This window comes from Vipera ursinii, assembly GCF_947247035.1.
Source record: "Vipera ursinii genome assembly, chromosome: 1".
Lineage (NCBI taxonomy): Eukaryota > Metazoa > Chordata > Lepidosauria > Squamata > Viperidae > Vipera > Vipera ursinii.
In genome coordinates this window covers 99,404,029-99,421,699 of record NC_139512.1, presented here as the reverse complement: position 1 = coordinate 99,421,699, position 17,671 = coordinate 99,404,029, and the positions used below count along the sequence as shown (strand labels likewise).

Below are 17,671 nucleotides of genomic sequence, written 5' to 3'. Positions count from 1 at the left end.
TATCTCCAAAGCCATCCAGACATAGAGTATTTGGCAATAATCCAGATAAGTGGTCATTAAGGTGAGATTGTCATCAGGGCATTGTGGTCCAAGAGCTGTAACTGGTACAGCAGTGGAAGCTGGATAAAGCTCCCTTGATCACATCTTTCACCTGTTATTTAAGCAGGAGCTATAAACGCAAGAGACACTAACCAACTCTTTCAGGGACAACATGAACCTGTCTAGAGAAACCAGGGGATTGATGTTATTTGGGTGCTCCATTGTATATTGATGAACAACAGCTCTATTTTAAATGAGTTTTTAATCAAACTCTTGTTTTGCTCCACTCCAATCTTCGCCTAGAACAAGCACTAGAACAAAAACTCTACAGCATTTATTTCAATCAACTATGAAAATAATATTGTGGAGTCCTTCTAGTTTAATAGTTTCATCCTTTCACTTCTTGTGGGTATCAACTATAGTGGCCTAATAGCCAAAATGGATTGCAGATAGGGTTTCAGATCAGATATGAAACAACAATACTATGAATGGTGTGATTTTTTTTCAAAAAATAAATACTTCTGATACTAATATTCTGAAGACTTTATTTGCATTCCATTATCAAGCTAATTTTTTAAAATAATTATTCACCATTGAAATTTACATGAATTGCAGATATCACACAGAATTTTTAGCAAGCAACGTAGAAGGTCCCAATTCCAAATGCCTACTGCACTAAGTCTGCACCTTTAAAGTCAGGCCTCTAGGCTTACCAATTATCTCTGTACATGTAGGGCCTGCCTTTTATTTATAGAAGCTAACAAGCTAACAGAAATATAATTTAACAGTTCAAAGTTTTAGAAGTGATAGTTATATGTACAACATATAGCAGGTGATAAGAAAACAATGTATTTACAAGATTTCATATGTAGATCATTGTAACACACATGCCGCACATTCTTCTCCAAATTCATGTAAATCTCATTTAAGAACCATAGACAATTTTATCTTCATTTTATGAGGATCACACAAATAATTGCTTATATTTTATTAGTAAAAGCAATTATGTACAGAGATTTTGGCTTATTAAAAGATTTTCAGATCTTCCATTTGTGTTTTGTGCTATATTTGTTGGTAAGATGCAAAAACAAACTTTCTGGTGTGGCATTTCAGGAAGAGAGAGGGACAGTGATTTATTTTAGCACATTTCAACCAGTATCAGATGCCACTGGCCATATTAACTGAGCACAACATGGCGATCAAATACAGATTTACGCTGTTCTTGGACTTGGAGTTTCCATCGCTGCTGGGCATGTTCAACTTTGTTCAACATGTTGGCCCGGGTTCGGGAACGTGCCAACACATCATGAGCGTTTGCAAAAGGCTGGTGATCCTGAAATAAACAATATATATATATTTAATATTATTGCTTAGTATACATCTTTTCCAAACTAAACATGCATTGACATATATCCTAATCACACTTACACAGAGAGAGAGAGAGAGAGAGAGAGAGAAAGAGAGAGAATTCTGGGAGAGAGAGAGAGGAGAGAGAGAGGAGAGAGGAGAGAGGAGAGAGGAGAGAGAGACTCTTTTCTTAACATCAGGAGTAACAAATATATAGAAAGTTTCGATATCAACTGAATTTCCAGGCCCAGTTGTGTTCATTAGTTGAGGACTACCTGTACATGAAAACACCCAGTTCTTGCATAATGTCAACTAGTAATAGCACTATATGTAACTTTCCAAGACAAAGAACAAAAAAGAACAAAAAAAGCAATAAAAGAATTGTAGATATTCATATAACAATAATTTTGAGGGTATGTAATTAGACCTTAGGATTAAGCACTAGAGAGATGTTACGCAACCTGCCTGCAAATATAAAATAATGGACACTGGGAGAACTATTTAGCCTTATACATCAGAATGGAGGAAGCAACTGCACAATGTATGAACACTCCCCCCCAATAAGGAATAACTATTAAAAAAGGTGACAATCTAAATCCATCAATAGGGAAGAAGAGCCCTATTTTTTCCTCTTTTTTTGGACTAATTCTACCGCAAAATGAACCTATGGACATGGATTTATGTGTCTTTGGGTACTGTTATAACACTTAGAATTATATTCGTCTTTCTGTAAGATGGCATTCAAATTTAAATAACCAGTACTATGTGACTTCGCAAAGTTTCTGTATTATTTACCAGCAATACCTATTGTGAAGCTGTTTCTAATATTCACTCCATGATGTCAAAGAATATCAACACATATAAGTTTACATTCAATATCTTAATAAAAAGCAAAAATACAGCTGCCTAGTTGACAAAATACCAAGACAATTATGTGTTTATATTAAACATTCAAATGTTAAGCATATGAAAGAATAAATGCAATCCATAAACATAGACATTTACTATCAAATGCTAATAGACTTTAAAATGTTTTGAACACTATGTTTAAAGGTATGATTTAGAGAAGGTCATGCTAATTATTTACATAATTTTATACTTCATACTGCTTAACGTTCTAATTTATCAGATTATTCAAGACTTCACATTACTGTAATGAAATAGAAATCCACCAAACTGTGAATCTAACATGTTTGAAAAATTTTCAAATCCTGGTTCCTGTGTAAACCCCATATGGATGGCAGGGATTCAGTTATGTTTCTACTGAAATTCACAAGAAAATTAGCTAGATATAAAAGAAATAATTGAACAAATTTGTTCCTTATTTTTTCTTGAATGTTGAAGTAAAATCGTTCCAGGAATCACATGGCTTTATAATGAAGTCACAGCAAAGTAAGTAGGAGAGAGGATACCAATAGCACATGGTCACAATATTATTAGGCAAGCAGAACAGCATCTGCTAGCTGGAAGATTTTTCCCATAACTCTTTCTCTTTTGTATAGTTTGGGGGCCCTCTGGAAAAGACCTAGAGAGGGAGTCATGGTGGGTTAATAATGGCAGTCTCCTAAGCAAGAGTACATGATGATTCATGGATAAAGCTCACCAATAATATTAAAAGAACACTTAGAACAGGGATTTTTATTTTTTTTCCCCATGGGCTTCATTGAATTTTTTGTATATGAGAGAGAGAGAAAAAATGCACCATTCAGAATCACTTGCTTATAAGATGGGAAGCTATATAATTTAGATTTATACAGTGGGACAAAAAAGTATTTAGTCAGCCACCAATTGTGCACGTCCTCCCACTTAAAAAGATGAGAGAGGCCCGTAATTTTCATCATAGGTATACCTCAACTATGAGAGACAAAATGGGGGGAAAGAATCCAGGAAATCACATTGCAGGATTTCTAATGAATTTATTTGCAAATTATGGTGGAAAATAAACATTTGGTCAATAACAAAAGTTCATCTCAATACTTTGTTATATACCCTTTGTTGGCAATAACAGAGGTCAAACGTTTTCTGTAAGTCTTCACAAGGTTTGCACACACTGTTGCTGGTATTTTGGCCCATTCCTCCATGCAGATCTCCTCTAGAGCAGTGATGTTTTGGGGCTGTCGCTGGGCAAGACGGACTTTCAACTCCCTCCAAAGGTTTTCTATGGGGTTGAGATCTGGAGACTGGCTACTCCTTCGTTGCCGGGGCGGTGTGTTTGGGATCATTGTCATGCTGAAAGACCCAGCCACGTTTCATCTTCAATGCCCTTGCTGATGGAAGGAGGTTTTCACTCAAAATCTCACAATACATGGCCCTATTCATTCTTTCCTTTACACGGATCAGTCGTCCTGGTCCCTTTGCAGAAAACAGCCCCAAAGCATGATGTTTCCACCCCCATTCTTCACAGTAGGTATGGTGTTGTTTGGATGTAACTCAGCATTCTTTCTCCTCCAAACACGACAAGTTTTTACCAAAAAGTTCTACTTTGGTTTCATCTGACCATATGACATTCTCCCAATGCTGTTCTGGATCATCCAAATACTCTCTAGCAAACTTCAGACGGGCCCGGACATGTACTGCCTTAAGCAGGGGGACACGTCTGGCACTGCAGGATTTGAGTCCCTGGCGGCGTAGTGTGTTACTGATGGTAGCCTTTGTTACTTTGGTCCCAGCTCTCTGCAGGTCATTCACTAGGTCCCCCCCGTGTGGTTCTGGGATTTTTGCTCACCGTTCTTGTGATCATTTTGACCCCACAGGGTGAAATCTTGCGTGGAGCCACAGAACAAGGGTTATCAGATTATCAGTGGTCTTGTATGTCTTCCACTTTCTAATAATTGCTCCCACAGTTGATTTCTTCACACCAAGCTGCTTGCCTATTGCAAATTCAGTCTTCCCAGCATGGTGCAGGTCTACAATTTTGTTTCTGGTGTCCTTCGACAGCTCTTTGGTCCTAGCCATAGTGGAGTTTGGAGTGTGACTGTTTGAGGTTGTGGACTGGTGTCTTTTATACTGATAACAAGTTCAACCAGGTGCCATTCATACAGGTAACGAGTGGAGGACAGAGAAGCCTCTTAAAGAAGAAGTTACAGGTCTGTGAGAGCCAGAAATCTTGCTTGTTTGTAGGTGACCAAATACTTATTTTACCGAGGAATGTACAAATTAATTCATTAGAAATCCTACAATGTGATTTCCTGGATTCTTTCCCCCCATTTTGTCTCTCATAGTTGAGGTATACCTATGATGAAAATTACAGGCCTCTCTCATCTTTTAAAGTGGGAGAACTTGCACAATTGGTGGCTGACTAAATACTTTTTTGTCCCACTGTAAATAAATATTGCATATAAAAGGGTCTATATTCCATAATTCAAAGATTGTAATTGATGGATGTGATATAACTTGCAAAAATTTAAGAAATCAAAGATATCTCGTTTCAGTTCTGTTAAAAACTGTTAGTTCAAACTAGTGAATATAAAAATAAAAGTTATCATAGTTAAACTTGGCAAGGCCACAATACCAATTTGAAAATTTAAAAAAACTTAAGGAAGTCAAATGACCAAGCTATATAACAAGTAGCAGAATTCCTTGTCAGTTTATTTCATACTTCAATCTGTCTTTGCTAGAATTTATTCCCTTGATAAAAAATTCTACAATCTATACGAATATACAAACAAAATACTAAATGATCTTACTATACCTAAGCGTTGTTTGAAGTTTATGAATTTCATAATAAAATGTGAAGCAATCAATATTTTGTAATAGTTAACTACATTTGATTAAATTCTAACTTTTGTTAGGCATTCAAAAAAGTTGAATACTATGGTTAGTAATATATTTTCTAGCAATTATTGCATCATATAAACTCAGGGAAAAGGCAAATAGGAACACTTTTCCTCTTAACTATGCCAAAAATCTAATTATCCAAATTCAGAGAGGCTGGCTCAGGAATTCTGGGAGTTGAAGTCCACGAGTCATAAAAGAGCCGAGGTTGCCTACCCCTGAACTAGCACAACCTCCAGAATGCAAAATATTTATATATTTTCTGCATTATTTTGTGTCAAAAACCAAATAATTAATCTCTCTTTCTGTGCATTTCTTCTTCTTTATTTATAGTTGCCAGTTGCCCTCCGGGTGAGATTCAAGGTGCTGGTTATGACCTACAAAGCCCTACATGGCATGGGTCCGGATTACCTACGGCAGCACCTGCTGCCGGCATCAACTTCCCTCCGTCCAGTGCGCTCCCACAGAGTGGGCCTCCTCAGGGTGCCTCCGATCAGAGAATGTCGATTGGTGGCCCCCAGGGGGAGGGCGTTCTCTGTGGGCGCGCCAGACCTGTGGAATCGCTTGCCGGTTGAGCTCCGGATGGCTCCCAACCTTCACTCCTTCCGGCGCTATTTAAAAACTTATTTATTTGAACAATCTGGCCTGGTCTGATGGGTTTGGGGTTGGATTTAGTTTTAACACACTTTTAGTATTGTATTATATTGGGCATAATTATTTAATTCTTTTTAACTCTTTTTTAACTTTTGTATTTACATTTTGATATTTATTGCCCTGTACACCGCCCTGAGTCCTTCGGGAGAAGGGCGGTATAAAAATTTAATAAATAAAAATAAATAAATAAAATATCAGTAACTCAGAACTGAACATTTAATTTATATCTCCAAATTAACTTTTCAACAAAAAATTGACTAAACTGTAGTAAAGGGTTTTAGTTCAGATCAGGATATATCTAATTATTTTTCAAATGAAGATATATATGACTTGCAATTACTACTTAATGCCCTATTAAGATACATTTTATTCTGTACATGCTTTTCAAACTTGTTTCTGTCTGCTATGTATTTTGATGTTTATACTTGGCAGAATTGATGACATTTTATTTTCTTCAGCTGTTTGGAAAGGCTGGCCTAAAACTATTTAAGCGAATACATAATACTAATGTTCATATTAAAATATAGCAACAACATAATATGGGGTGCTGGTGACATTTATTAACTGATATTTCAAATAATTTTGAAAATGCGAATCCCAGGCATATTTACGTTAAAGATATAAAATCCTCGAACTCTGGGATAAATAAAAACAGCCGTTTATTGTTAAAACAACAAAGCAATAAAACAATAAAAACAACCATGTAAAAACAACTATCTACTGCCTTAGCAGGACAGGGAGCGATAAGAGGGGAAAGGATGATAAGATCAAAATGTGTACAAGGTGATGCGGGGCAGTCAGAGTAATTACGGTTGGCTAGAGCAGACAGGCCTATCATGCGCTCAATGAGTAGAGCGCAGAGCCGGTTAGGCTTATAAGCAGACTCTCCAGCTTCCAGCGTTTACTCTGATGACGACCTGCGAAAGCTAAGGCAGTAGATAGTTGTTTTTACGAATGGTTGTTTTTATTGTTTTATTGCTTTGTTGTTTTAACAATAAACGGCTGTTTTTATTTATCCCAGAGTTCAAGGATTTTATATCTTTAACATAACTGATATTTGTAATTTTTAGACAAACTGGTATTAATGATCTCCATACATTCTGCTAGACATTATTAAATCTTCTGGATATTTGTCTTCATAATGAACTTCTGGTAATACAATAAGTTACTTTCTATTTAGTCAGGTAAAGATACATGATGGTCAGGAATGTGCTTACTAGACTTTGCCCAAGTTTGTTGTACATATTATTTTTGAACAATTCATGTTGTTGTTGTTAGTTGCGAAGTCGTGTCCGACCCATCGCGACCCTATGGACAATGTTCCTCCAGGCTTTCCTGTCCTCTGCCATCTTCTGGGCTCCATTTAAGCTCACGCCTACTGCTTCAGTGACTCCATCCAGCCACCTCATTCTCTGTCGTCCCCTTCTTCTCTTGCCCTCAATCTTTCCCAGCATTAGGCTCTTCTCCAGTGAGTCCTTCCTCCTCATTAGGTGGCCAAAGTATTTGAGTTTTAGCTTCAGGATCTGGCCTTCTAAAGAGCAGTCAGGGTTGATCTCCTCTAGGACTGACCGGTTTGATCGCCTTGCAGTCCAAGGAACTCGCAGGAGTCTTCTCCAGCACCATAGTTCAAAGGCTTCAATTCTTTGGCGCTCAGCCTTTCTTATGGTCCAACTTTCACTGCCATACATTGCAACTGGGAAGACCATAGCCTTGACTATACGCACTTTTGTTGACAGGGTGATGTCTCTGCTTTTTAGTGTGCTGTCTAGATTTGCCATGGCTTTCCTCCCCAGGAGCAAGCGTCTTTTAATTTCTTGGCTGCAGTCCCCATCTGCAGTGATCTTGGAGCCCAGGAAAATAAAATCTGTCACTACCTCCATTTCTTCCCCATCTATTTGCCAGGAATTGAGAGGGCCGGATGCCATGATCTTGGTTTTCTTAATGTTTAGTTTCAACCCAACTTTTGCACTCTCCTTCTTCACTCGCAACAAGAGACTCTTCAGTTCCTCTTCACTTTCTGCCATTAGAGTGGTATCATCTGCGTATCTTAGGTTGTTGATATTTCTTCCAGCAATCTTAATTCCAACTTTTGATTCATCTAGCCCTGCCTTTCTCATGATGTGCTCTGCATATAAGTTAAATAGGCAAGGCGACAGTATACAGCCTTGCCGGACTCCTTTCCCAATTTGGAACCAATCAGTGGTTCCGTGTCCAGTTCTCACTGTTGCTTCTTGGCCCGCATATAGGTTTCTCAAGAGACAAATAAGATGTTCTGGTACTCCCATCTCTTTAAGAACTTGCCACAGTTTGTTATGATCCACACAATCAAAGGCTTTAGCATAGTCAATGAAGCAGAAGTAGATGTTTTTCTGGAACTCTCTAGCTTTCTCCATGATCCAGCGTATGTTGGCAATTTGATCTCTAGTTCCTCTGCCTCTTCGAAATCCTGCCTGTACTTCTGGTAGTTCTCGATCCACATACTGCTGGAGTCTAGCTTGTAGGATTTTAAGCATAACTTTACTAGCATGAGAAATGAGTGCAATAATAATTTTGTCACATACTTTAGGGTTCTGTCAGCACAGTATGAACAATTCATACAGTCCATTAAATGCTACTATTTGTTTTAACTAACTTTTCTTGAGCCCTCCGTAGACAAAATTCCAATGAATCGAAGTTAAATAGCAGGCATGCATGACATTAGGCCAGTGGTGGGATTCAGCCAGTTCGCACCACTTCGGCAGAACTGGTAGCTAATTTTTTGTTGCCCAGGCCCAGAATGGACTTCCGGAAGCGGCATCCACACAGAGAACCGGTTGTTCACATATTTGATTCCCACCACTGCATTAGGCCCTATGCTTATACTGTGCTGACAGAACCCTAAAGTATGTGACAAAATTATTATACTCGAAATACTGAAAAGACACCAATACTAAAGGTTTTAGCCAGCATTTACACTTTATAGCAAAAGCACACGCTGAGTGGAATTTTCCTCACAGTGAACTAGACGGCAGGAAGGGTATCCATGGGGAGGTGAAAGAAGAGATAGTTTTTGCCACACTTTTGCCTTCTTCTTCATACGGTTCCCTTTTCTAACCCTTTGAGGCAAATTTCATGAGGGTACAAGAGACTATAAGTGAAGGGGAAATATGTGAAAATCACTTTCTTGTGCTGCCAGTTAAATGTGCAGCTTAAAAGCCCTTCTATAGCAAGGTGGATAGAGCTGCTGCCCCACGGGATTTGTGGGACAGCAGAATGCAGTAGTCTCTTCATCTCAGCCTTGCTAAGGGCAGAGATGAGAGATAGGCAAGGGAAGTTCAAGCTGAATCTGTATGCATGAGGGCCTTATCTAACAACCACATAGTTGTCATCCTATGACCATAACCATGACTGCTGTCACTAAGCAATATAGTCATGTGATGTTTTGCTTAACTACCGCTTTGCTTAGCAATGGAAATTCTGGTCCCAATTAGGGTTGTAACCCAAAGACTACCTTTATTTATGAATCTAAACAACAACATCTATACCCAAGAAAGGATTGTGAATGGAGCGTGGCACGTTTCTACAAATGTTTGTTACTAACCTTGTATAGGAAATGTCAAATGACTGGCATAAAGACCACCAAGTCATCCCTATTCAGTAGATCATCAAATGTTAAAGATGTTAATATAATGTTGAATTATATACCAAAGTTTTGGAATTTGACTATTTATCAGTAGCTAGGGTTCTATCAAGCAAGGGATGGCTAAAAGAATTATATTAAGAAATTAGAAAAATATTGTTCCAGACCTCAATGAAATGATTGTCAGAAATGGATCTACTTATTTTCTATCAATCAAAAGATGCAGCAACATGTGTTACTATGACAGAGGTTCTGTGAGACCCCCATAAACATCTTATACTATTCATATTAGAGAATTCACGAGCAAACAGGTAATTATTGGTAAGTATAAATACAAAAATATTTTTCTGGTTTTCCTTTTCCTTCTTTGCATTTTTAGTTTGTATATTTTTTTAATTTTCTTTTTAAGATTGAATATTGCCATGTTAACAATTAACAATATTTAAAGAGAAACACATTATTTTGGAAACAATGACAATCAATAGTAACCATCTACTGTTAGAAAGATGGTTTTCCAATACAGTACTGTTGGAAAATAATAGTACAGTTTTCACTTTAGCAGTCAATTCTAAAGTCTTAATGGAGATATCTTTGTCAGATTTTAAATCCTATTTAAACTATCAAAATTAAACCTGTACTGTAATTAGAGAACTCATTACATATTTGAATAGACTAAACACAGAACTTACCCCAACATCTTCATCGCTCTGTATTAGCTGTGAATGTCCAAAGAGACGTCTCTTCAGAATTGGTTCTACCATAGTGAGATACACCATGTATAGTAGCAGAAGACCCAAGATGCACAAATATATTATGATGGTAAACTATAATACAAAACAATATTTCAATTTATGCCACTTAAGATCATACTTATTTGGATTATATTGGCTGTTAAAGTAAACTGAAATGTCTAGCAAACTACAACACATCTTATGTTCACTCATTGATCCCCAAAATACAATCAAAGAAATAAAATTATGAATTTAGAATGGACTGAAAAAACTGGAAAAAAAATTTCTAAGAAGACGACATAGAAAAAAAGATGAAACTCACATTTTCAAGTAAAATTATTATAATTGCCTTAATGTGGCTTTAAAAATTACTGGATACCAGCTAATAAAAGTGAGCACTACATTAAATTTCAGATGTTCTTCTAGAAACAACCGAATAAGGTAGGAAACATAAGCAAAAGAAAATATCCAACACTATAAGCAGTTTCTTGTACAAATTAAAAGACAATCTTCTTAGAAGCATCATATGCATGCTTACAGGCAAATGTGTTTGATATCAGGTGTACTCAACAAGTGCAATCAGTCCCAAGCTGCTTGTACACTTGTACAACAAAGGTAATTTTACTGCACACTGAACAGCATACATAGTATTTTTCAAGCATACTTTGAACTGGCAAGAAAAAGCTAGGTAGAATGATGTATATTCACTAGCTTACAAAATTTCATAAAATTAATGCTAAGCAACTGAATCATATGGACTACAGTTGAAATGGTAAGAATTAAGACAGATAAGGACAGAATAATATGAAATGTAATGTAATCCAGCATGTTTCCAAAACTGAAAACAAAAAAGCAATTTATGACCATAAAAATAAATAAATATTTAGAAATCTTAGCATCTCAGGAAATATCATCTTAGGAAATATCATCTTTAGACTTAGATAACATAACAAAGTAATATATCTTAGCACCTAAGTGCTATGATCAGATTGATTTGTAAATCAGTAATTTACATTTTTCACAAAAAGAAAATTAAATTTTACAAAGATGCCTTGCTTTCACTATTTTATTATCTAAGATACTGTTATAATACATGTTATAACACATTTGAACATTAGAGTTACAATTTACTTTTATTATATCTGAACTTCTTTCCTCATACTTGCATTCACAACGCAAGCAATAGGCTTCAACGTCCTGTCCTAGAACTGGCATAGGATACACCACATGAAGACAATCACTGCATGGGAAGGAAAAAAAAATATTTGGCAGGGATTTAGATAAATTTATGCCACCAGAAAGAAATATTCACCAATAAGAACACATGCTGAATGTAACCCTGAATGAAGAGTTAACCAATCTATTATTAATTTGTATGAATGTTAGAAATACTTGACATTTAATCTACCTAGTATCAGCTTAAATTTTTAATTTGTCTCATTAATATTTAACCTATTAGAAAATTAGTGGTTTCCACGAAACAAACAAATCTGTTTAAATGTCAACATTAGAACTTTTAGATAAGTAAGCTCCAAAATATCACCTTCCTCTAACCTAAGAATCTTACATTTTTCATCAACTACCATGCTTCCTAAATGGAGAGACAGCACTTTTGTTATTTGGAACTGGGAGCATCAATAAGGATTACTAATAACTCAAAGATGAGTGATACCATTACCAGCAAATCTATCATGCTCCTAACTTTTCCACTTAAGCCATATTCTAAAATATAGTAAGAGCATATTACAAAGAGTTTCATTTGGCATAAAATCATAGGGCACGCAATAATTAAAGACAAAAGCTATAGACTATATGAAAAAAATCTTTTTTGTGTGGCAAAAATTAGGGAACAACTGAAAGAGGTTTCAAAAGAAAACAATTTCCATTAGACAAGTGATTGTGGAACAATAGGACCGATTGTTTCAGCTATAATCTGTTTTTCCTCCTATTTTATCAAAGTTATCATAAATATAATATGCTCCAGACCTGTTTTACAGAATAGTAATTCCTTCTTCCTCATCTATATTTCAGGAACTTTTAATCCTATGCAGAAAATTCAGTATTTCTGGATCAAATCATATTATGAGGCTTATGGATTGAGGATGTAGATCTGTGAAATATCATATTATATTTTCATAAGGGATTTTTAATGATATAGGACTGATAAGGAAACATGTATACTCAAGAGTCCTCTTAAGTATGTTTATTTTTATAGGTCTTCTTGGACACATTTTCATTTTAGTTATTTTTTAATCCTTCTGATAAACTTATAATTATTTCTGTACCAAGATGAGAAGACAAAGTAGCACATTTCATTCATAACTGCATAACAACGTTGAATAAATTAAAGCTATTCATTATGCTACCAGACAAATAAAATGTTTTAATTGAACCAGCTTATAATTATAACTATCTTTGACAACCTGGATTAATTTAACCCCCTATTGGAACAAAAATAAATTATATGATCTAACACTATCACCAAAAGGGATCCTTATGATAAATAACACCACAGAAAAGGCGTCTTTTGTTACGCAGCTAGAAGGTCTTCATGATATGAATATTGCAATAGGGGCAATAATGCTTTAATATTCTGTCGTAATATCTACTGAGAAAATCTGCCTCCTGTTCCTCAGGAAATTTGCTCTTCTCCAGAAGTAGACAATAGACAATGACAAGGTGCTTTGGGAATTGAAGCATAGGGCCAGGTTACTTGAAGGACAACTTGTCTCTCATTGTGTCTGCCCAATCTGATCTAGCAGGGTTGGTATGGTTTGGGTTCCTTGGATTAAACAATGCCATCTATTCTCTGCAGCAGTGCCAGCCCTTAGGAATGAGGTTCTCCGCCCCCCCCCCACACACAGGGATTTCAATGGGCCTCACCCTACTGGTATTTCGAAGGGCCCTGAAAGACTTGGCTTTTCACCAAGACCTTTGGCATGATTGAAGCCCCCTTTTCTACTTTTTCTTTGTTCTCATTTGGGCTTCTTATCTCTGCCATCTTTGTTCTTTTTGTTTCATTCTAATGCTTTTAACATCTTGTCCAAAGACGCAGTGAATTGCGTAGCGTATATTATTACTATGCTTGGTCACTCAGCTAGCCAGATGTTTAGGCCAGGTTTAGCATTATTATCCACCTATTGAGTCCTTGCCAAGTGCTTGTGATAGGCAGATGTTGTTTATTAATCTACACCTACTGTATAAGTAAGGGACGTTATGCAAGCCAATGATCTAAAACCATGAAAATCAGCCTACAGACATGTATCTGATTAATTTTAAGATCTCAAGTTATATCAAAAATCATTACATTGTCTTATATAAAAACACTTTAAAATAAATGATTTTTAAACCAAAATATCTATAAAAGTTATTCTGAATGTTATTTCAAATATAACCTTATTTACTAGCAATGACCACAAACAACCTCAATTTAAGCATCCAGATTTAACAGTTTCCTTGATCCAAAATACTTTTCAAATACCAATAATAAATGAGCTATTTAAAATACTCTGATGTCTTAAATATAAAGTATCATATACCTACCAATCCTTCTGTGAAACATTTTTACTAAAAAATTGACCTCCGTGGTCTTTGTATGGTGGACATAGGCATTTGCATCGGACATCCTGAGAGTTCTGTAAAGGTAAAGTGAATTAAGAATGATGTTGTCAGAATAATAAAAATTATAAATGCAGGGAAACAGAGAAATAATTCTTAAGGGCGGTTTTCCAGTGTGTTGGAACAAAAGCAGAATAGATGGAGCCAAGAAACCTATTTGAAAAGAAATGCCTGTTAAACTAAAATTTTATTTTCCAGATAAATGTGTATTGACTTTCAGCATAATTCAAAAATCTTTTAAATAGCATAATAGCAACCCAAACTGAAAGATAAAAGCTCAGAAATGCATTTGCAGGAGTCATCTGCGATTCAGTTTATTCATAAGTTTGTTTTATTCAGAGGGAAATATGGCAATTAAATTTTATTTAGGAGTAAGATATTCAAGGTTTTAAGTGCTATTATCCCATTAATAAATAATTATATTAAACAGGATTAAAATGCTACCTATTAACATTATTGAGCTTTAGTTATGGCTAAGTAGACAGTATTAACTAAGACAAACTTCACGTAACCTGACTAGTCATTACACTAAATTATGATTATTTTAAACATAGTTGTGGCATACAAATCCAGCTGATACATATTTGCAAACAGCAATTTCATAGAATTAAAAAGCAGAAGGAAGATGATGATAGGAATCTGGAACTTCAGAGAAAAAGGCCAGAACATAAGGGAACATCTGTGTGTCCTGGCAACCAAGGAAAATAGGAAGGAGTTAACAAAAGCGATTTTGCAGCAGGAGGTACAATGTCAACCTTATGAGGTATCCCAAACAGGACGCATGCCCAAATGAAGTAATTCTTCTTTGTTGTACAAGTTACTTTAACAGAATCTTGCAAGTCTGAAAGTACATTTCTCCCCAGTTGCCTTTATGTCCCCCCAAAAAACTAGGGAGCTATCTTCTAAGAAGTTCTATATGCTAGAAGAAATATCTCAATCCATCTTCAATATAAAACACTTCATAGGATAGTCCTGAAAAACAATCTAGACATTTCAACTTGCCCGGAAAACACAGTGGTAAACAGTGTTTTACAGAGTGCACGTTACCTTCTATGCCCAATTCAGGATATGCTTATGGTATATACAGTCATACGTGGCATAGGCCCGAATTATCTACATGATCATGTACTTTATTTATTTATTTTTATTTTAATCCCATTTATATCCCGCCCTTCTCTGAAGACTCAGGGCGGCTTACAATCTAAAGCACAAATCAATGTGCTTAGCAATAGCCTTCATTCTATGTATATGCCTGCTTATTAGGGCTTTCCCCCCCCCCCCCAGCGGCATTATTACAAAGTCAGCTTAATTGCCCCCAACAATCTGGATCCTCATTTCACCTACCTCGGAAGGATGGAAGGATGAGTCAACCTTGAGCCTGGTGGGACTCGAACCTGCACTAATTGTGCAGCCCATCTGATGCATTAAATGTCCAGTACTTTTTGCATATCCCAGTGTGGACATGCTTCAGTGAACTGAAACATGGACTCCAGTGTGGACTATATTGTTTCCGTAATAGGTATGTTATAGAACTTGTTACTGAAGTGGAACCGGCTTCATCTTTGATATAACTTATTAAGGTACTGAAAACATCTCCCTTTAACCACTCCCTTTATTTTAGAAATTTTCATACTACTGGTTTTAATCATTATAATTGTATTGAATTTGAAATTGAATTATAGAGATATTAAAAACCATCTAGAATATAAATATATAATTATAAACATATAATTCAAACTGTATATTTAAGCATATACTTAAAATGTCTTTTTAGTTGCTTTATGACTGCCTATAAATGGAATAAAAATAAGTTAATAAAATATATGTATATATAATTTCTGCTTGCACTGTTCAGAGGTTATTTCAGCCAAAAATAAATTCATTTGACTCAACTCTTCCACAGTAAGACAGATACATAGATAAAATATTAACATGCAAAAGTTACCCACTGTGCTTTGTACCTTATTTTGGCTCTCTGGGAGTATATATTGAACAAAGAGGAACAAAAACAGTATGTATGTATGTATGTTTATGTGTGTGTGTGTGTGTGTGTATGTATATATAAATATAAATATTTGTTTTCTGAGGTTTTCGCGGGTGTTTGTATGTAGCTCTTTGGTCATTCGGGTTTTTTCCCAGTAGAATTGGAGGTATCAGGGCAACATTTCGACGAAATCTCATCCGTCATCCTCAGGCTGGTGGCTTCAGCTTCGTATATATATATATATATTTCCTATTTTGAAATTTCTTTCAGATATTTTTCCCCCTTTTTCCCAGAGATCCCAATTTAAAAGCATTGCAGATTGACAAAAGCATTAAATCTCATTTGTGGAGAGTCACAAGAAATTATAGCCAAACGTAGACTAGACAGCCATATCAATTCTCAGTGCAAAATTAAAAAAAAAAACACTAGCTGGAATGAGATGCTTTTTCAAACGGCGTTTGAATTATAGGTTTGAACAAGAAGCATTACAGGTTTAAGCACCTTACTACAAGAAAAAGAAGTTGACAAACACTTCGGTGGTGTGTGTGGTGGTGTGTGGGGGGGGGACCGGGGGCGGGAGGAGAATCGAAGCAACTTGAAATCATAAAAACATCGGCCTCTTCGAAGAACGATTATTTCTGTTCTTGCTCACAGTTCTCTGGCTAGGCCAGGGGTAGGCAACCTCGGCTCTTTTATGACTCATGGACTTCAACTCCCAGAATTCCTGAGCCAGCATAGCTTAAAAGTAGAGACCAAGGAGGAAGGGAGAAGAGGGGAGGAAAGAGGGGAGCGAGACGGGGATGGCAGCTGAAAAAATGACGTGGTCCCCGCTTTGGCTCAAATTATCCAGGCGGTGGGGGCGCCCTGCTTCCCCTCCGGCCCTTCGAGAGGTTTTTTCTTGGCTGCCGGGAAGCAGGAAGGCAGGCGGGCGACAGGGAGGGCGGCCTTGAGCCAAGGGGGCCGACGGGCACGCTCACCTTTCCTTCGTCGGTGCCTTGACTCGACCCCCACGCCAGCGCTAGCAGCGCCCACAGCAGCGCCCACGCGCCCCTCGGGACCGCCATGGCCGACTCGGCGCGGGCTTCCGGCTTTCTTAGCGCCGCCGAGGCGGGCCCGGAGCCCGCAGCCTCGGCTCTCCGATCATGGAAACTTCCGCCTCCAAAGCCCGCCTCGGAACGGTCTTTCAGTCACGTGGCGCGTCGGGCCTTCCGTTTCGGGGAGGGGGCGGGGCCTCGAGCTGCCCCAACAGGAGACTTTAATTGCCCGGCGCTGCCCCCTTTCGGCAAAGCCGCAAAAGGAGGCGTGGAAGCGTTCCACCCGCCCCCGCGTGGGAGCGGAAGGAGTGCCGCTGTGTGGCGTCTGAAATAGTCCACGCCTCGGCAACCTCGGCTCTTTTATGACTCGTGGACTTCAACTCCCAGAATTCCTGAGCCAGCATGGCTGGCTCAGGAATTCTGGGAGTTGAAGTCCACGAGTCATAAAAGAGCCGAGGTTGCCGACCCCTGGTCCTAGACTTAGAGGTGGCTCGTGGGAGCCCTCTAACGGTCACGCGCGTCCCTGCAGTCGAGATACGGTAATTATTCGTTGAAGCGGCTGTTGCCTGTCGCGCGTCCAACCGAGAGGGAGATGGGAGGAGTTTGTTCTCTCTTTCCTTCTCCCGGGACAGGGGTAGGCAACCTTGGCTCTTTTATGACTCGTGGACTTCAACTCCCAGAATTCGGGCTCAGGATACCATATAAGTACAACTATCATACCGGTTCAGTATAGCTTTCTTGATTAATCAATGTTGGCTAGGTGTTGCCAAGTGCTTAAACATTTACAAATACTGTAATTCAGGAGACTGAATTCTAATTTCTCCCCTTCCATCTCCAAATCAATAAAGCCAAAATTATGAAAGCCAAGGGA

At 37.6% G+C, this 17,671-nt stretch overlaps 1 protein-coding gene across 1 annotated transcript; it reads right to left on the bottom strand.

Annotated features, from left to right (window-relative positions):
• Window positions 1–333: 333 nt before the first annotated feature.
• On the bottom strand, window positions 334–17,022 carry TMEM9B (TMEM9 domain family member B). Its single transcript, XM_083350129.1, has 5 exons — window positions 16,744–17,022; window positions 13,708–13,799; window positions 11,296–11,404; window positions 10,123–10,257; window positions 334–1,372 (listed from the first exon to the last, which is right to left on the bottom strand). Exons 1-5 carry the CDS (start codon window positions 16,828–16,830, stop codon window positions 1,217–1,219), a joined length of 579 nt encoding a protein of 192 aa, XP_083206255.1. The 5' UTR covers window positions 16,831–17,022; the 3' UTR covers window positions 334–1,216.
• Window positions 17,023–17,671: the final 649 nt, after the last annotated feature.